The sequence below is a fragment of the Coregonus lavaretus genome, assembly GCF_964263955.1.
Source record: "Coregonus lavaretus genome assembly, chromosome: 13".
Lineage (NCBI taxonomy): Eukaryota > Metazoa > Chordata > Actinopteri > Salmoniformes > Salmonidae > Coregonus > Coregonus lavaretus.
Genome location: NC_140000.1, coordinates 26,523,697 through 26,544,525, shown reverse-complemented (window position 1 = coordinate 26,544,525; position 20,829 = coordinate 26,523,697). Strand labels below are relative to the sequence as shown.

The 20,829-nt window shown below is 44.0% G+C and overlaps 1 protein-coding gene across 1 annotated transcript; it reads left to right on the top strand.

Moving 5' to 3' along the window:
- The first annotated feature begins 12,522 nt into the window (after nt 1-12,522).
- LOC311140751 (uncharacterized protein) lies at nt 12,523-16,273 on the top strand. The gene is made up of 2 exons (XM_084175966.1): nt 12,523-13,854; nt 15,072-16,273. Exons 1-2 carry the CDS (start codon nt 12,526-12,528, stop codon nt 15,099-15,101), a joined length of 1,359 nt encoding a protein of 452 aa, XP_084032092.1. The 5' UTR covers nt 12,523-12,525; the 3' UTR covers nt 15,102-16,273.
- Nucleotides 16,274-20,829: the final 4,556 nt, after the last annotated feature.

Below are 20,829 nucleotides of genomic sequence, written 5' to 3'. Positions count from 1 at the left end.
TGGAGTTTGGAGTGTAATGGGGCACTGATCGTAGTAGTGAGTAAGGCTTGTTGAGGATCAGACAAGGACCTCACTGACGGCACAAATGGCCATGGTCAAAACCTCATTGATGCCTGTTGTGGAGCATGTTGGTCAACTTGTCTTCCTGTCTTATTCACCACATTTTTACCACATTCGCCTTACTGTGCCTTTTGGTGAAAATTCTAGCAATGAGACGGAGAAACTTGTTAAACTGTCAAACTTTAATTGGCTTGTCCTGCTTCGACAATGGGACTACACTATATATACTAAAGTATGTGGACACCCCTTCAAATTAGTGGATTTGGCTATTCCAGCCACACCCTTTGCTGACAGGTGTATAAAATCGAGCACAAACCCATGCGATCTCCATAGACAAACACTGGCAGTAGAATGGCCTTACTGAAGTTCTCAGTGACTTTCATCATGGCACCGTCATAGGATGCCACCTTTCCAACAAGTCAGTTCGTCAAAGTTCTGCTCTGGTAGAGCTGCCCAGGTTAGCTGTTATTGTGAAGTGGAAACGTCTAGGAGCAACAACGGCTTAGCCGCAAAGTGTTAGGCCACAGAAGCTCACAGAATGGGACCGCTGAGTGCTGAAGCATGTAGCGCGTAAAAATCATCTGTCGGTTGCAACACTCACTACCAAGTTCCAAACTGACTCTAGAAGCAACGTCAGCATAATAACTGTTTGTCGGGAGCTTCATGAGATGAGTTTCCATGGCCGAGCAGCCGCACACAAGCCTAAGATCACCATGTGCAATGCCATGCGTCGGCTGGAGTGATGTAAAGCTCACCGCCATTTGACTCTGGAGCAGTGGAAACGCGTTCTCTGGAGTGATGAATCACGCTTCACCATCTGGCAGTCCGACTGACGAATCTGGGTTTGGCGGATGCCAGGAGAACGCTCTCTGCACGAATGCATAAAGCCAACTGTAAGGTTTGGTGGAGGAGGAATAATGGTCTAGGGTCGTTTTTCATGGTTTGGGCTAGGCCCCTTAACGCTACAGCATACAATGATATTCTAGACCATTCTGTGCTTCCAACTTTGTGGCATCAGTTTGGGGATGGCCCTTTCCTGTTTCAGCATGAAAATGCCCCCATGCACAAAGTGAGGTCCATACAGAAATGGTTTGTGTAGATCGGTGTGGAAGAACTTGACTGGCCTGCACAGACCTTGACCTCAACCCCATCGAACACCTTTGTGATGAATTGGAACACCGACTGCGAGCCAGGCCTAATTGCCCAACATCAGTGCCTGACCTCACTAATGCTCTTGTGTCTGAATGGAAGCAAGTCCCCGCAGCAATGTTCCAACATCTAGTGGAAAGCCTTCCCAGAAGAGTGGAGGCTGTTATAGCAGCAAAGGGGGGACCACCTCCATATTAATGCCTATGATTTTGGATTGAGATGTTGGACAAACAGGTGTCCACATTCTTTTGATCATGTAGTGTCCAGTGAGCTGGAGCAGTGACTACTGCCACTAGCTGAGCAGCTATCTGGGCATTAGCCGTTGGGACTTCTAGCCATGTTGCGCTAAGCCCACTAAGGTTGTCCAGGGTCTGTTGTATATGGTCCGACATACATTTACATTTACATTTTAGTCATTTAGCAGACGCTCTTATCCAGAGCGACTTACAGTTTTTTTATTATTTTATTATACTGGCCCCCCCTGGGAATCGAACCCACAACCCTGGCGTTGCAAACGCCATGCTCTATCAACTGAGCTACATCCCTGCCGGCCATTCCCTCCCCTACCCTGGACGACGCTGGGCCAATTGTGCGCCGCCCATGAGTCTCCCGGTCGCGGCCGGCTACGACAGAGCCTGGATTCGAACCAGGATCTCTAGTGGCACAGCCTTAGACCACTGCGCCACTCAGGAGATAATAGAGACATAAAATAATCTGTTTCACCACAAGTTTTGCCCACAGCTATGAACTGTCTGTCTTTGATCTCCCGAAGCAGATCTGCTTCAGATTGGAGAAGTGTTGTGCTCACCTTCCGGTTGTCTATATACTCACCACCCTAGACACCCTTCAAGATCAAGTCCTCAGTGACTCAGAAAAGTTCCTTCAATGGGTCAGCCAAAGCTCTGATGCAAATTGTTCTGGTCTCAGAGTTTCCAACATCTTCATTGTGAGCCCGGTCTTTTTCCGTAAGTGGTCTGCAACAGACATTCAAAATCAACATCATATTATCACGGCTCAGGCTAAGACCCAGATGCAGACACAGGAGGCAGATAGTAAGAGTCTCAGAGTTTATTAAAGTACAAGAGGCAGGCAATCGGTAGGTCAAGGCAGCCAAAGAGTTGTAGTCCAAATCAGAGTCAGGCAGGTACTGGACGGCAGGCAGCATCAAGGTCAGGACAGGCAGAAAGGTCAGAACTGGGAAGACTAGAGCAAAGGAAACATTGTATGACTTGAAGGGACAAGACGAACTGGCAACAGACAAACAGAAAACGAGGTATAAATACGCTAATGGGAGACACCTGGTGGGGGTTGGAGGCAATCACAAGACAAGTGAAACAGATCAGGGTGCGACACATACAGTGCCTTGCAAAAGTATTCATCCCCCTTGGCGTTTTTCCTATTTTGTTGCATTACAACCTGTAATTTAAACAGATTTTTATTTGGATTTCATGTAATGGACATACACAAAATAGTCCAAATTGGTGAAGTAAAATGAAAAAAATAACTTGTTTCAAAAAAGTCAAAGAAATAAATAACGGAAAAGTGGTGCGTGCATATGTATTCACCCCCTTTGCTATGAAGCCCCTAAATAAGATCTGGTGCAACAAATTACCTTCAGAAGTCACATAATTAGTTAAATAAAGTCCACATGTGTACAATCTAAGTGTCACATGATCTGTCACATGATCTCATGGGCTCCCGAGTGGCGCAGCGGTCTCAGTGCTTGAGGCGTCACTACAGACTCCCTGGTTCGATTCCAGAATGTATCACAACCGGCCGTGCTTGGGAGTCCCATAGGGCGGCGCACAATTGGCCCAGCGTTGTCCGGGTTTGGCCGGTGTAGGCCGTCATTGTAAATAAGAATTTGTTCTTAACTGACTTGCCTAGTTAAATAAAGGTAAAAAATAAATACACCTGTTCTGAAATGCCCCAGAGTCTGCAACACCACTAAGCAAGGGGCACCACCGAGCAAGCGGCACCATGAAGACCAAGGAGCTCCCCAAACAGGTCAGGGACAAAGTTGTGGAGAAGTACAGATCAGGGTTGGGTTATATAAAAATATCAGAAACTTTGAACATCCCACAGAGCACCATTAAATCCATTACTTAAAGAATTGAAAGAATATTGCACCACAACAAACCTGCCAAGAGAGGGCCGCGCACCAAAACTCATGGACCAGGCAAGGGGGGCATTAATCAGAGAGGCAGCAAAGAGACCAAAGATAACGCTGAAGGAGCTGCAAAGCTCCACATAGGAGATTGGAGTATCTGTCCATAGGACCACTTTAAGCCATACACTCCACAGAGCTGGGCTTTACGGAAGAGTGGCCAGAAAAAAGCAATTGCTTAAAGAAAAAAATAAGCAAACATGTGGGAGACTCCCCAAACATATGGAAGAAGGTACTCTGGTCAGATAAGACTACAATTGAGCTTTTTGGCCATCAAGGATAACGCTATGTCTGGCGCAAACCCAACACCTCTCATCACCCCGAGAACACCATCGACAGGGACTGGGAAACTGGTCAGAATTGAAGGAATGATGGATGGCACTAAATAGAGGGAAATTCTTGAGGGAAACCTGTTTCAGTCTTCCAGAGCTTTGAGACTGGGACGGAGGTTCACCTTCTAGCAAGACAATGACCATAAGCATACAGCTAAAGCAACACTCGAGTGGTTTAAGGGGAAACATTTACATTTCTTGGAATGGCCTAGTCAAAACCAAGACCTCAATCCAATTGAGAATCTGTGGTCTGACTTAAAGATTGCTGTACACATCCAACTTGAAGGAGCTGGAGCAGTTTTGCCTTGAAGAATGGGCAAAAATCCCAGTGGCTAGATGTGCCAAGCTTATAGAGACATACCCCAAGAGACTTGCAGCTGTAATTGCTGCAAAAGGTGGCTCTACAAAGTATTGACTTTGGGGGGAGGGGGGAGGGGGGGGGGGGGGGGGGTGAATAGTTATGCACGCTCAAGTTTTCTGTTTTCACCCCAAAAAATATTTTGCATCTTCAACATGGTAGGCATGTTGTGTAAATCAAATGATACAAACCCCAAAAAAATCCATTTTAATTCCAGGTTGTAAGGCAACAAAATAGGAAAAATGCCAAGGGGGGTGAATACTTTCGCAAGCCACTGTATACATACATGTCAATAGTGATCTCTGTTCAACCCAGTTTTTAACTATAAAACAATATTGTACTTTAATATTTTCCCTCCTGAGATATATCTTAGTTAGAAAAAAAGAACACCTGAACTAACCCATAATTTATATTATCGAGTAATGAACGCGGGAATACTCTATCCTCTGGTAGGTCTGGTGATGGGGAAGAAGATGAGGATGGTGGTGATGGAAGGTCCTTCACATGGGAAACTACTACTACTGAAGTCATCAACAATACCACTACTAGGGATAATATTAGGCCTACAACCTTTTTTACCCCCACTACAACTTATTTCACAACCATAAATAATTCAAGACATGCAAGCATACATTTTCTTTAGGAAATGACATTTTCTAGTCGCCTCAGTCTAGAGGGTTTGATGTCAGGTTAAGTTATCTATGAAGGTGCATGTCACCTGCTGTCACTGTCCCTCTGTATCGATGTCCATGCTTTGTATGTTAGAGGTTTTCTCCATGTCTTCAATATCTTCAACACATTTTGCCATGGGGGTGGGGAGCAATTTTTGCAGTTTTAAAGCTAATTTCCTGAAATTCTACACATTTTGCTGACTTATGCCATGTTAATATGATATCTGAGTGAGAGTGACTAACACAATCAATGGGGGCGGCTGGAGGTCAGGGCCCCTGGGCACGTGCCCTGCTTGCTCGATTGGTAATTTGGACATGATTAAGTTTAGGTAGCTGGCTTTAAAAAATTTATACATTAAATGACCATGGTCCGGACCTCTGTTTCCTCATATGTAGCTATGGCCCTGAAGTTAGGTATCTACCACCAGTAGATTGGTGCAGAAAGAATGCACAGAAATAATAAGTAAGACTTATCAAAATTATTAGGAATTTGACTTGGCTACTAGGCCTAATCAAGAGATCCATTCTTTCATTTATTCAGGAAGATAAAAACATAGATTTTTATACCTTTTCACTTTGCCGTGACAGACTATTGTGTTCATTTAATTGATGCACCTATAAACATAATAATGCTTGATGTCCCGCCCTCGTTTTGGCTCCCTTGGGATGTGTACGTGTGCCCACTCCTTTTACAGCTGGCTATCTTCCTCTTCGAGCTCTCACTTATAGTGCTTGTTAATTAATTTATCTTTCTCAAGGAACTACAATGTATTTTTGACCATAGGTCAACATACTGTATAGTCTAGTGCCACCAAGCAACATTCCAATGAATGAAAAAAAAAATGAACAAAAAAATAAACCTTTGTACTTTAGTTCACTTTATTGGGAGCTAATTTCTCTGGATGTTTTTAAATAGCTAGGATTGATAGAACTGAAGCTTTTTATACAATGTATGTTTTTATTTTATTTCTAATTTTGAGCTTCAATAGGTAAATACATTTTCCACACAGCCTACATTACAAGGCTACAATATGTGTTTGCAAGTTTGATCATTCCCTGTCTCTTGCACATTCGTATTTTCACACTCAAATCACCTCAAAAGAAATTCCGCTCCCCACATGTATAAGTGGAGCATGTGTCAAGTATTCAACACAGATACAACTTGCTCTTGAATTATTTTATTTTTTACGTTTTCCAACAAGTATTCCCACAAGGGTCAACTGAGGAAGGACATCAGGATATGGTTGTGATTTTGAATGGAAACTAATTGGTGTTCACTTCAATTGTCATCGGCAATTGAAGTGACAGTCTTTCCTTGGTGTGCCTAAATAAACAAACCCACCATGGATTGCATGCTCTCTTGGCCCATAGGCTCACAATGCTGCTTTCAAGTAATTGAGGTGAATGATCCCTTTAAGAGGACAGGTGTGTCTGTAAGACAGGGGTGTATTCACTAGGAACCAAACAGAAGAAAAGGGGCGAAACAGGGAGGGACCTCTCTGAATTTGTCCTTTAAGAATCTCTTGTTTTTATTGCAAAACTTTTTCCGTTGCAAGAGGTTTTACTATGGTGTGGACGATTGAATACACCAGTTGAGACAGGTGATAGTGGAGAAACAGGAAGTGAAACCTTTCACACATAAACAAACTGGTTTTGCCAAAAGTCTGCTTATGGCTTTTACAACTGGAACATGAGAGAAGAGAGAAAAGTATGTTGTAAGTGTTGACATTGAAAATCTTTTAAGACATGTTTTGAATTAAGTGAAAGTGAGTTTATTCACAATAGATGAACACTATGTACTCTGTCTGGTTTAGAATGCTAGCACGCTAAGCTACTAGCATGTCCTATTTGTGTTTTCAGAAGAATACAGCCTGGGTTTCTTTCTTTCTGTGTTTTAATAAGTCTTAAACAGACACATTTCATTCACTTTAATTTAGTTGTGATTTGAGTCTGAGTCAAAAATACTCCACAGACTTTCCTGACTGATGTGATGAACTTACACCTGCTTCCTGTAGTTCTGTCATTGGCAGGTAAGGCATCTCTCCTCCCTCAATTTCCTGACAGGGGCTTTAATGTTGACTTCATTGAGTACCCTATCCTAAAGCTGACCAAAAGGGTGTGTCTGTAAAAAGAATGCTGATGTGTTTATTTTTAAATTGTGGGAGAGGTTGGATTAGTAGCTCTACATTTTATTTGGGAAATTCCAAGGTGACAGAAACAATGACTCCTCCCCAGCTCGGCTGCATTCTTAGTCCGTGTGTGCTACTGCAGAAGTGAAAAATAAAGTCACACACTCATCTCTCCTTCTTGTGAATTTATTCAACGAAAGATTCGGCTTAACAACCTTTATCAGTTTGTGTGATATTGTACCACACAATGTCCAATGGCTTATCAGCTCTGCTATGCCTGTGTCCCAAATGGCACCCTATTCCCCACATAGTGCACTACGTTTGACCAGAGCCCTATGGGCCCTGATCGGAGCCCTATGTAGTGCACTATAAAGGGAACAGGGTGCCATTTGGGACACATCCTCTGAGTCATACTTTCTCTATCCAGTCTCCACCTCTACTGAAGTCAGTTAGGCACTGTGTTGTTTTTAACAAGGCTTTAAAAGTGTGCTGTTGTTTTACTGCAAATTATCAATGAGGGAACCTCGGTGCAATTAATCTCAATGTTTGTCCTTCTTGTGCACACCTTGTAAAGTCAATCCAGCGTGACTGATCAGGAGCATATTGATTTTATTTAGTATAATTCATCTGCTGAAGACTTGGGGCCTTTATTATGCTTGTAAAGTATTTAGATAATTCCCCCAACTATATACCCCTCAAACTTTCTCATACCAGTGTTATAACAACCTGTCATAATCACTGTAAGAAAGTAAGCAGTAAGCAAGCAAAGAAGTGATAAGCAGTGTATTCCTTTCTTCTCCCCCCTCTCCTACCATCTAGTCTTCCTCTCCGTCGCTCTCTCCCAGGACCTGGTCTCAATCCAGTTTAAGTCAGATCCAGTCCTGGTGCAGACTGGCACTGATGCGGTCTTCACAGTGGTCACAGTGTCCCAGGTGTTTTCCATCACATGGGGGTACCCAGGTGGGGAGACCCCCCTGGGGCTGTGGGTGGGGGGCAGTGCGGAGCTCAACACTGTGACCCAGTACCAGGGCAGGGTCACCATCACAGCCACCCAGCTCCGTATCAGCAGTACCCAGCTGGGAGACGCGGGGAACTACACAGTGCAGGTGGACCCCTCACCCACCACGGGCCTGGCCCAAAACACCAGGTCCATACAGCTCAGGGTGTTTGGTAAGGAGGGAGTGAAGGAGGGTGGGAGGGAGGGAGGAAAGGAAGTAGGAATGTAGTGAGTGATGTAACGAGGGAGGGTGGGAGGAAGTGAGGGAGTGAGGGAGAGAAAGAAGGAGGATGGGAGGGAGGATTACAGAAGTAAGTGAATAGCAGTGGAGGAAAATTGAGCATGAAAGTGTAATGTGATTATAGCCACTTGATTGCCCAGACCTGTTAGTGTTTTTTATTACTGTTCTTTTTAGTTACAGATAGCACTTCTATCTATATGGCCCATATTTGACTTAGCAGTCCTAGCGCTTATTGGCGTTATGAAAGCCACTTTTGCCATCTGCCGCTTTATTTAACATCTGCTCCCATTTCTGGATGTTGTTTCTTCTCCCATCCCTCCATTATTTTCATTAAACAAAATTTGTTTAGGCAGAAAACACTAAGCTTCCCTCTATTTTAAGCATATTTTAATGCTTGAATTGAATCCCCCTCTGTCTGTGATCACACTGTGAAAGCCCAATAATGGCTCATTCAAAAGCTCTCCCTGTGTGTATCTCCCAATCAGTCTACTACTCCAGTATTTACATTCATCTCACTAGCCTGGTCCCAGAATTGTTTGTGGCATGATAATGACCATAGGAGTTGACAATTACCATAGGAGTTGTCATGACCATAAGAGTTGTCAATGACCAAAGGAGTTGGCAAGACACCACAAACAGATCTAGGACCAGTCTATAATCTCCCTGCTTCTCTTCTCTCCCCACCCTAGATGCAGTGGATGGCGTGACTATGTTTGTGCCGTCAGTGGCTCTGGAGGGGGGCAATGTGTCTTTGCGCTGTACCTGGACCAAGGGGACAGAGACCAGTGTGCTGTGGGGTAAAGGGGGCTCTGCTCTCACCTCAAACTCCAGGGTAACTATCAAAGGGGGCGACCTGGTGATCAACCCGGCCACGAGGGAAGACGCCGGGGTCTACACCTGCACCGTTGCTAACCTCGTCAGCGCTCAGACCGCCTCGAAGAACCTCACAGTTTACTGTGAGACATTACATGCCTAGCTGCTAATGCTAATGCTAATAACATAAGCTAATTAGACTCTCACACAGTCTCACCAGTGAGCATGGCCGGATTACCGACTTGGCATGCAGGGGTAATCCAGGGGTAATTAGATAGCATATGAACACGTGATAAGCCATGGCAAAATGTGTAGAATTGTAATTAACTGGAAATTTGCTTAAAAACTGCAACATTTTCTCTCAGCCTCATAATGGCAAAATGTGTGGAATAGCATGGGATTAGCTATATACTGTAACTTCACAATTTCCTCTAAGCCTCATCCCACTGCTGGCTTGCCTCTGAAGCTAAGCAGGGTTGGTCGTGGTCAGTCCCTGGATGGGAGACCAGATGCTGCTGGAAGTGGTGTTGGAGGGCCAGTAGGAGGCACTCTTTCCTCTGGTCTAAAAAATATATATACTGAACAAAAATATAAACACAACATGCAACAATTTCAACAATTTTACTGAGTTTCACTTCATATAAGGAAATCAATCAAATGAAATAAATAAATTAGGCCCTAATTTATGGATTTCACATGACTGGGCAGGGGCGCAGCCAATCAGAATACGTTTTTCCCCACAAAATATCTTTACTACAGACAGAAATACTCCTCAGTTTCATCAGCTGTCTGGGTGGCTGGTCTCAGACAATCCCACAGGTGAAGAAGCTGGATGTGGAGGTCCTGGGCTATCGTGGTTACACGTGGTCTGCGGTTGTGAAGCCGGTTGGACGTACTGCCAAATTCTCTAAAACGACATTGGAGGCAGCTTATCATAGAGAAATGAACATTAAATTCTCTGGCACAGTTCTCCGGCAACAGCTCTGGTGGACATTCATCATGCCAAAACTTGCTCCCTCAAAACCTGAGACATCTGTGGAATTTTGTTGTGTGACAAAACTGCACATTCTAGAGTGGCCTTTTACTGTGCAATTTTATTTAGAGAAATACGTTTGTTGTGCTTATGGAAAAATGCTGCGATTTTTTTGTTTCAGCTAATGAAACATGGGATCAACACTTTACATGTTGCATTTTTATTTTTGTCCAGTATAATAATACCCCAATGCCCCAGGGCAGTGATTGGGGACATTGCCCTGTGTAGGGTGTCGCCTTTCGGATGGGATGTTAAACGGGTGTCCTGACTCTCTGTGGTCACTAAAGACCCATGGCACTTAACGTCAGAGTAGGGTTGTTAACCCCCGGTCAACTTAAAATAAAGTAGAATCGCAGGGAAAACTGTGGCCCCAGATGTGGTGGGTCCGGCTCTGACTGTGAGTCACTATCTAGTGTCCAGGGTTGTGTTAATTAAGACACACACACACAAAAAAGATGGTGTGTCTTATTTGAGAAGTCAGGGTAGTCTTCCATGTTTTAGTCTGTTTTCTTTTGTTTGGTGCCTAATGCACACGACCCAGCAGCTAAAATGCTAATGCTAATACTATGAGCTAGTTGTCATACTAGCTAGCATTACACCAAGTAATGTAACTGCCAGTTAGCCACAGAAGCGCATCACTATATGGGCTACAGGGCTAATTCACATTAGCATACCAACCCCAGTAATATTGATCCCATGCATTTTGAGGTGAAACTTTACTGTGACAGTCTGTGAGCCACAGGGTTTGTCTGTGAGTCTGTCTGTTGATGTTCCTTCCCCCCCTCCGCCTCCAGATGGTCCTGACACCCCCGTGCTGAGCAAGGCTTCTACAGCAGACTGTGTGGGAGGAGCAGACGCAGTGGTAGGCCAGACGATCCGACTCATCTGCGTGTCCGACTCCCTGTCCCCCGCCACCTTCTCCTGGCAATACAACAATGAACCGGTGGCATCTGGCCAACCGGACAGTGGCGTGTTCAGCCTCCAGACCTTCTCCACCAACCAGAGCGGCCAATACAAGTGCATGGCTAGCAACGCCATCACGGGCATGACGTCGGAGCAGGGGACGGACCTGGCAATCGTGGGTGAGTTATGCGGGATGAACACTGGCCTTGACCACTGCCGTGACTCATTCTGGTGACTGTTAGTTTTGGACGGCGCAGCGGCATCCATCTTTGAGTGGAGAGAGGGGAACATTTTGGCACAGCCTAGACCATAAGCGAAAGATTGATCAATCCAAATGCTCTCGCAATGAGACTCTAACTATTTTTCTATGACTTTCAGCTGTCTTCAGTGATCTTCCCTTCATTTCCACCACTCGTTCTCTCTCACCTCTCTTCCCCTGCCATCACTTCATCATACTCTTTCAGAAGCCTTGTTTGTTTCTTTTCCATTTGTCTGTCTGGGCTCCGTGTCTCAGACTCATTATCATTATTCATTATCCACCTGCTCATCACTCTTTCTGTCTCCCTCCCCCTCATCCCTCCACCTTCCCTCTGTCTCAGGCACATGCCTCAGTGCAGGGGCAGTGGCGGGCATTGTGATTGGCTGTGTGGTCGCTCTGATCTTAATCATCATAGCAATCTTACTCCTGGTGCGCTGGAGGAGAGGTGAGTGAGTGTGTCTGTCTGTCTGTCTGTCTAGGAAATCCCCTGTGTAGCCATGGAAGTAATGCAATTATGTCATAGTAATATCTTATAAACTCTTTGTAAGTATTCACATTGACCTGTGTATACTATGCTCATGTAAACATATGTTTCAATGTTTGAATACTGTATGTGACAATGTTGATTATTGCAGTTGACCGAAGACTGAAGGAGGCCACAGGCCAGAAGAGAAACCCAGATCCCATGCATGCAGTAAGACACTAATCTTTGTCCCAAAATATTATGATTCTGAAAGCACTTTATTTCATCAATGAACCCATTTCTGTCTTTCTCTTCTCTTTCTCTCTCTTTTTCAGCCCCCAGAGCCCCCTCCACATGGTACCCGGACTTTAGGCAGAGGCCGGCACTCTGACCCGCCGCTACACACACACCCTCACAACTTCTACACTGTCCCACCCGATGGCCATGATAACACACACACACTGCCACGCAACACTAAAACACTTCAACACAACGGCCATGCCAACAGCAATGGGTTCCCACACAATGCCCAACTTCAGAACGCCAATTCATTTCCACAAAATGGCAACTTGCAGGACCACAACACTTTCACACACACTGCTGCACCTAAGAATGCCAACACACTCCCACAGATGACTCAAAACAACCCAATCAATCCAAACATTCTCATACAAGCGGGTTCTACTCAGGTTGGTGTTAACCTTAACACACTGCCACACAACCAGCAAAATAGCAATACACAGCTACCCACGGTTCATGTCAATCTCAACTCCTATCCAACCAATGGTCAACAACCCAACCAACAGTCGCAGCAACAATTTACAAGCCCACAGGACAGTACTATGCAGCGGAGTGCCAACATTGTAGCCAACAGTGCTAGTGCTCTTCAAGTTCAAAATAACAACCCACAAACGTTTATACAGACTGGACAGTCATACACCAATCCCAGGATGCAAATTGGCTTGTCATATCCTGGTGATCCTTCACAAGTTGACCACAGTAACTTAGACACTGATCCTCAAGTCTCTACTGGTCTTATTCCTACTGATTACACACACGGTGGTCGAAGTCACACTCTCCAGCGAAACGCCAACACACAGACCTACCAGAGGGACCAGGCTACTGATACCCAGCCTAGACACTCCAACCCAGCAGCGGCCAGCTCTGTGCCACGTGATGCCAGTCATGTCACACCAAGTGCCAGCTCACATCGCCAACAAATGCCTTGGGACCGTCTGAGGGGCACCCCGGCGTACCCCAATGACTCCCCCAGAAGGATACAGGCTTCCCCCGACAGCAGCTACACCTCTGATAGCACAGAGTCCCCGTCCCAGGATAGACGATCCCAACCACACACCCGGAGGAGCGGGCCCGGAGCACAGACCCAGAGCCCCCCACGGAGCCGATCTACACCCAGGAATGCTGCACCAACGGTGGGCAGACAGGCCCAGAACCTCCCCCACACTCATGGGACGAACACTCAGCCTGGGGCTCCAAGCCACACACAGTCACATATCAATCCCCATGCACACGATGCACCAAGGCAGAGAGCCCGTCAGGACGTCAGAGCTCAATCCCAGATCACAGTTCAGACCGTTTCTCAAAGCCAGACTGGCCCCAGGCAACACAATGCCTCACACAGCCACCACAACTCCCAGCCACAACCACAGGGACCAGCTGCTCCACAGGGACTAATAACCACCATGCCCCGAGGCACCGCACTCGACACTCAGGCTCTCGCCAATCCAAATCACTTCCCACAGACACAAACCGGGATTCAGTATGGTAGTGGAAACACACATATGGTACCACAGCACACACAAGTCCAGAGACAGATAACAACACAAGGTTGGGGTTCAGAAACACAGCCTGTTACACAGAACCCCAGTAGCCTCACTCAGACGGCCCTGGAGATGCACACACTAACGACCCCTAACCCTTTTCACAACCGTAACCACCAGACACAGGCCGCCCTGCTCAACACCCAAGCTCGAGGCCGTAACCCTGGGCACCAGCGGCCCCCCACGCCCCCTCCCGTCATCCCTCTGGCTCAGTTCCAGACTATTCCCAGGGAACGCGCCCAGCACCGGTCCCCAAACCGGGGCCCCACTGGCCCTCTCAGGCCCCCAGTCAACGTACACACCGCACAGAGACACCCCGGCGCTAGCATGCCTGCCAACCTGCACTCTGGAAATGCCCACCACGTGCACGCTGATAACATACACAGGCACGGCCAACATACTCAACATGCCCACAGGAACCCTGCCCACCCACGCCAGGTAAGTGAAACACCAAAGTAGTGTTTGATACCAGAGACAACCGTTCCCATATGTTTGATATATGTTGATTAGCCATTTAATGTTTCATTAATCGCCACATGGCTCTCTTTCTCAGATGTGTGATCATTATGCCTGTCTCATTCTGTCATGTCATTCTCTGTGTACTTAGTTGATAGTTTGTTTGGTTTCCCCACCTCTCATTCTCACTGACAGTTAGTTAGCGTCCCAAATGGAACCCTATTCCCTTTATAGTGCACTATGTTGAACTAGAGCCCATAGGGAGTAGGGTGCCATTTGGGACGCACATTTTGTGTTGTGTATAATATGTGTGTCATGGGTAGATTTGCAAACCTACCGGTAATTTTCCCAAGTTACTGTAATCTTCTGTAATTTGGTAATTAACTGGCAATCTATGGGTATCTGTGGTAACTGTGGTAATTTACACTTAACTTGAAAAATATTTATTCATATAGTATTCATTTTTTATATCTGTGCGCATATTGTCCATGAGTTTATAGTGGATAGACCATATGGTTCAAGAGAAAATAGCATAATTAATGAAAAAAAAACATCTAATCAACTATGGCATTATTTTCAATTAACTCTGCAACTCTTCCAACTATTGACTTTTTTTGGTGCCAAAACATTAACAACAAAGACATATTGACATGGTAAAATAAATGTATGAAGGATATCTAATGCTGAAACCCTCATATTAAACACCAATGGTATTCACTAACTTGATGGTTTATATTCATAATCATGTTTTATAGTTTAGTCATTTATTTTGTACTTGAAAATCTTATTTTATTATGTTATATGTTTTACATGTGATAATGCCACGCAGAGGAACAGAGATAATTGCAGACACCTGTGAAAATCTGAAGTACCCAAAAGAGCCACTAGATGTCTTGTGATAAATTACATAACATCTTTGAAACTTCTAAAGTCTCCAGTAATATACCCTCCCATTACATCCCTAGTCACAGGGAAACTTGCCATGCAGCTTTTATAGTGGAGGCTGCACTTTTTATTGAGTGACAAGTATCTTTCTGCTGGAGTAATGACAAGAGTATTTGGCAGGGATACAGCCAGGGTAGTTTGGCTGGGTGTTTGTCTGTCTATACTGTACCAGTGTTTCAGTGTCAGAATTGTGTCAGTGGCTATGTTGAACATGACTTGTATATAATTAAGGGCTTATTCTTCCTCTTCAACAGCAGACCCACCAAGGGAGGCCTAGACACTGAGAGATGCCAATGGACACACACACACCAGCAACTGACAAGAGGAGAAATACCAAGCATGGATGACTATGGGAGCCCCACTCTAAAGCAATGGAGACCAAGCAAAAACACACACATGCGCACGTGCACACACACACACACACACACACACACACACACACTATCACACACACTTCCCGCAGTCGATTCCCCCTGCCTGTCAAGTGTGTGTTATCTGTTGATTTTCAACAGTACCAACAATGACTCACTGGAAAACTCACACGGATTATCTCTGAAGCACCACATACCCAAATAGTGGGAATGAGAAAAGGGCCTTATTGAGGCGAGACACTTCAGGCCGTGTGTACGTGGCCTCTCCCATTCAGCGTATTCAGAGAGAGAATGAGACACTACCAAAACAATGAGAACTTGAGATGTTTGCATGAATGTCTTTGTGTGTTGCTCTTTGTGACTAGAATGAACAGTAAAAAGGAAAGATAAAGAGAGCCATTGCTGGACGGATTCCAGTTGATTGAATGGACTTGGACTCCCCTGGGAACTACTGTGTGAGAATTCTGAAGGAAAAAACCCCTCTGTGACTTGCTTTATTTAATATTTCCATGGAAGTATTTATGTGGTGCCTTTCTGTTTACAGATGCTTCTCTTGACACCGCTCAATTAACGGGATTCGACTCGGCGCCTCGACTTCGGAAGCAATGCTCAACTAACTATGAAGGAGACCCCACAAATGGATGGGCCACTTATTAATTAAGAGCTTTTATGCGACTTAAATGACTCGGAAAATAATAACGCCCATGCGTGGAAGAGGTCAGCACAGAGAAGCTGCTGAGCTGCCACGTTTCCCCTGACTAAGCAAAGCAAAACAATTTGCTCGGGGACTACGATGCTCTTTTGTGTGGGGGATTGGCACATTAAAAGTTATCTCTTTTGGAAGGAATCTTAGTTTTCTTTGGAACAAAATGTGTATTTAATGTTTTTATTTTTCTGTTACGTGGTATGTTGGACTGCCATTGATGGATCGCCGTTTCTTTGTGACTCAGGGAGGCTGTTTTATACTAAAATGTATGTTTCATGTGAATACAGAATAGAGTGTAAATAAGGGGTCTCGATTGAACATTAAAAAAAATTCAGGACCATATGTTTTATTGATGATAATAAAGTATTTAGATTGCCCCACGTGGTGTCTTGTGAATGTCTATCATTGGGAGGAGATTATTTACATTATATGACATTCATTTTGATATAATGTTGCCTACCTACTGGTATAATCTTAACTGACTTTGAAATAATCTTGGCCTCCAGCCATTCTGATCATCTTCAGCTGTTACAAATATTCCCAGAATATTGTATTTATTAAACAGTTTTTAAGTTGAAGAATCTGCACTGTAAAAATGTCTTCTTAATTTACAGCATTATACTGACACCAGAGTTGCCAGATGAAAACTGTAATTTTGCTTTACAGCAGAGATGCTGTAATATATTTTACAGTACTATTTTCCTTACTGTAAAACATTTTACAGCATTCCTGCAGTAAATTTGGGCACATGATTCGATGGCAGAATTTATTGGAAGAGTCATGGTTGATAGAGTGAATAAGCCTACTGAATCTCAAGCCATATCTTGGAGCAATAGCAATAAGGAAGATATGTTGACCTCTGCATTCAGGACTAAGAATAGGAGAAAGTCCTTCAGAGAAATGAGTGGCTGTGTTGAACTTTTGAATCCTGTTTTGTATGTGCCGACACTCGGTGAGTAAGAAATGTTGAATTGAATAATACACCGTTTTTTTTTGCTGAGTATGCAGACTCCTTTAGGGAGTTGTTGATTTTCCACATTAGTGAAATGTATGTCTGTTTCCTCAGCTTGATATGGCGGAATTAGGAGTTTCTGGCTTGCTGCTCTATCAGTCCCTCAGCACAGCTCCCACTTGTGAGTATGTCAAATACAGCCCTGCTCCACAACTGCTAAGGTAGAATGACTTTGTACTGTTGAGTAATGGTAGAAAACATATCATAGTTATCCTCCAAAGCTAAATGACTGTCTGTTATTCCCAAATGATGGGAATATGTCACGTAGGAAGACTACATTGCCTACTGTATATGCTGATACTGCTCCTTTCCAGAACTCAATTTGCATGTACATTTAATGTGGTTGTTTTACTCTCCTTCCATGATTTACTGTGTTTGCTGCAGCAAATTTTAATTGTTTATGTTTCCCATTAGAGCAATACATTAGCGTACGAAACAACAAGGTAACAGGAGTCTATGAGCAAAATCAGCCTTTTTGTTGTGATTAAATTCCACAATGGTGTGTGTGTGTCTCCCCTTTATCACACAGTGGCTCCACCCAGCCCTCCTGACTCAGACATGCCAGTGCTGCTCATCGTGTGTGTAACCCTTGCTGTGGTTTTGGTGGTGGGTTTTCTGGGGATCTACTATGGCTTCCAACGCCACAGGTAGTATAAACCCTTCAAATGTATTCTTCCTTCTTTCCATGAGGAAATCACTGATCTGACACATTGATTAAAGCAATGGGGAACGCATTCTTTCACCTATCCACTCTTGTACTGATCAGTGATTACCTCAAGGAAGGGAGTAAAGAAATAAAGTATTTTAGAGGTATTCGAACAGGGCCATTCACTCACTGCACAGATATAACCCACTTGGTGGTAAGTCTCCTCTTCTTTCCAATCAGTGCTAAGAAAAACATGATTGACGCCACCAGGAGACATGGGTCCATGAGGATGAGTCCCGAAGTAAGGCTTAAATCGTTCTCATTTTGAACACCTATCTATTACGTTTTCTTTTCTATTTCAATTCCATTTTAATGCATGTCTCTCTTTGCAGGGACTGGTTGGAACATAGGCGTGTTTGTCTGCACAGGATGTGCCTCTGCATGCAAATGTATTGGTTGAAGCCCAGTAGCAACATGAGTTGTGTTCCCAATGGCATCCTATTCCCTATATAGTGCAATCATTTTGACCAGAGCCCTATGGGTCCTGGTCACAATTAGTGTACTTTAAAGGGAATAGGGTGCCATTTGGAAGGCAACCATAACTTCAACAATATCTGCAGTTAAGTATCAAATCAGTCTGTCTGCAATAAACATTTTGAGCAGCAAAATCAGACAGGAGTTTTTATGTATTGTAACTCCATTGTAAATCCACTAGGGGGAGCCAAATGTGCAAGAGAGTCACATTAAGGGCCTAATCGATTAGAACCATTTCCTTTGCCTCTAAGGTATTTTCCATTAGATAGGATTTTAAAGCACTGCTTGTTCAATACCACAAAATTAAAACAAAAGACTTGAGCCATAGGCAAGGAAACCCTTGGCTACAATTCAATAAATACACTGAAAACAGATAACTGTGGTGAATAGCAACAAGGAAATCCACAGTCATGTTTAGCTCGTCTAAAAATGATCACAGTCAGATATTGATTTAAACCACAACAGAGAAAACAGAAACCCCAGAGAGTGCATGCTAGGCCTATTTGCTGGCTACAGAGAACGTCAACAATTCTAAAACTGCCATTGGTTATTTTTATAATGCCAGACATACCGTAGCAGAAGAGCATCCACTGAAATATGAATATGAATGAAGTCAACAGTCTTGTGTTTTTAATAGACGCTTTCCTGCTGTATTCTTGTTGATTTGTAAAAAATCAACAAATCCATTTGTGATCATACTGTACCACCAGCATAGAAATACAGTACTGGTTGAGGTTTTTAGTTCTGGTCATCGTCTTATCTTAAAGTGTCCATCAGCAATCAAAACAATAAAGCATTTTCCCCACCCCTGTTCTGGCAAAAAGCTGAGGGATGGGGCTGGAGAAATGTAACCACTCTCAAATTCATAACATAGCTATGGATGCAAGGACTGACCATCCACGATGTAAAAATTCTAGTTCTAACCATGTTTTGAGGCTATATAGTGTTTGTTTACATTTACTTTGTTTACAAACATTGGAGTAAAACAAGCTTATTTTTGGGGTTCTGATGGTACGATAGTTGAAGCTCATGAGGCATTTACAAGTTATATTCTTCAAGCATCAATGGGTACATATCATTAATTCAAAAGTCAAAAAATGGATGTAGCAACTCCAGATTGCCCCTTTAAAGGCACACACATAGTCCCCTGTAGCTCAGTTGGTAGAGCATGGCGCTTGCAACGCCAGGGTTGTGGGTTTGTTTCCCACGGGGGGCCAGTATGAAAATGTATGCATTCACTAACTGTAAGTCGCTCTGGATAAGAGCGTCTGCTAAATGACTAAAATGTGAAAAAATTTAAAGGAAATATATTTATATTTATTCTATTTATGTATTACCATTGTGCATTAATTTATTACCAGGGAGTGGTTAGGCAGAGGCCTATCAGCTGTTATGAGGGCATAAGAAAAAACACATCTTAAACAATCCATTGTACTGCTACTGTAACATCCTATTGGCTCAGAAGTACTCTACCCATATAAATAAAATGTATATTTCTATGGCTCTATCACAGTAAGGCCTTGGGAGGCATGAAAAGTAATTCAACCATTGTTCAACCATGTTGTCTTAGAGTTGACGGTAATGCTCCTCAGTTTGTTAAGGGCCTCTAAACAGCAGAATGACAATTATGAAAATGACAATATCAAGAATTGAGACATATAACATATCTTAGGACCCATACTGTCATGCCCTGGCTCTGGGGACTCTTAAATGTTGAGCCAGGGTGTGGATTTTCCTATGTTTAGTTGTTCCATGTTTTCAGTCTAGATCGTTTAGATCTATGTTGGCCAGGGTGGTTCCCAATCAGAGGCAGCTGTAGCTCGTTGTCTCTGATTGGGAACCATACTTAGGCAGCCTGTTTTCACTAGTCATTGTGGGATCTTGTTCCGTAAGGTTTGTTTTGGTGTTAACCTAGGACTTCACGTATCGTTTGGTTTGTTGTTTTGTTCGTGTGTGTACTTCAATAAATAAAATGTACGCATATCACGCTGCGCCTTGGTCCGCTTCATCCAGTAACGATCGTGACACATACCTAAATATCTTAGAATATATCTTAGAATTGTTTCTGTTAATAACACATTAACTTGAGGTCTCTTGAGGGCAATAGAGTCATCACAGCTGAAATCTTTTCACGTCGTGTTTCTGATTACACAATCTTAATTATAGCAGCCGATTTTTGAGTAGCCCCAACACTCACAATCCATGACTGTATATACTGTATCAAGGTCAGAATAAACCTGATCTCATAAAGCCAAAAGCCTGACGGATAATAGCTACAACTCCAAGGTCTTGCAGGAACTCATTGGAAGCTCGGACAATGACTCAGTGACAGACACAAGAGTCACATTGTATACCCAGATCTGGTGAGAGAACACAACGCGGCAATCAATGCATGAATCAGCCGCTGTAGACAATCAACCACGGTGCATGGCCGAGCACGAGACGCAAGCCAGTCAGATCGTACCGTTTTGATAAACAGCTCTCGACTTGCTCACGCCGCACACGGACCACGCTGAGGTTTCTGGGTAATTATGGGGAGAGACAAAGAACAAAGCATTCGAATGATCACATGGCTTCATCTATCAGCTCGCCCGACACACACACACACACACACACACACACACACACACACACACACACACACACACACACACACACACACACACACACACACACTGTATCAGCACAAATGTCAGGGAAGGCGGTGCTCGTCGTGACAGTCCCTGATTAAATACCCTCCAAG

What these genes read in the sequence shown, in the direction of transcription:
- LOC311140751 (XM_084175966.1), top strand. Translation starts at nt 12,526, where the DNA reads ATGCAAATTGGCTTGTCATATCCTGGTGATCCTTCACAAGTTGACCAC. An exon ending in ACCCTGCCCACCCACGCCAG is followed by an intron (nt 13,855 to 15,071) that starts GTAAGTGAAACA and finishes CCTCTTCAACAG; the next exon opens with CAGACCCACCAAGGGAGGCC.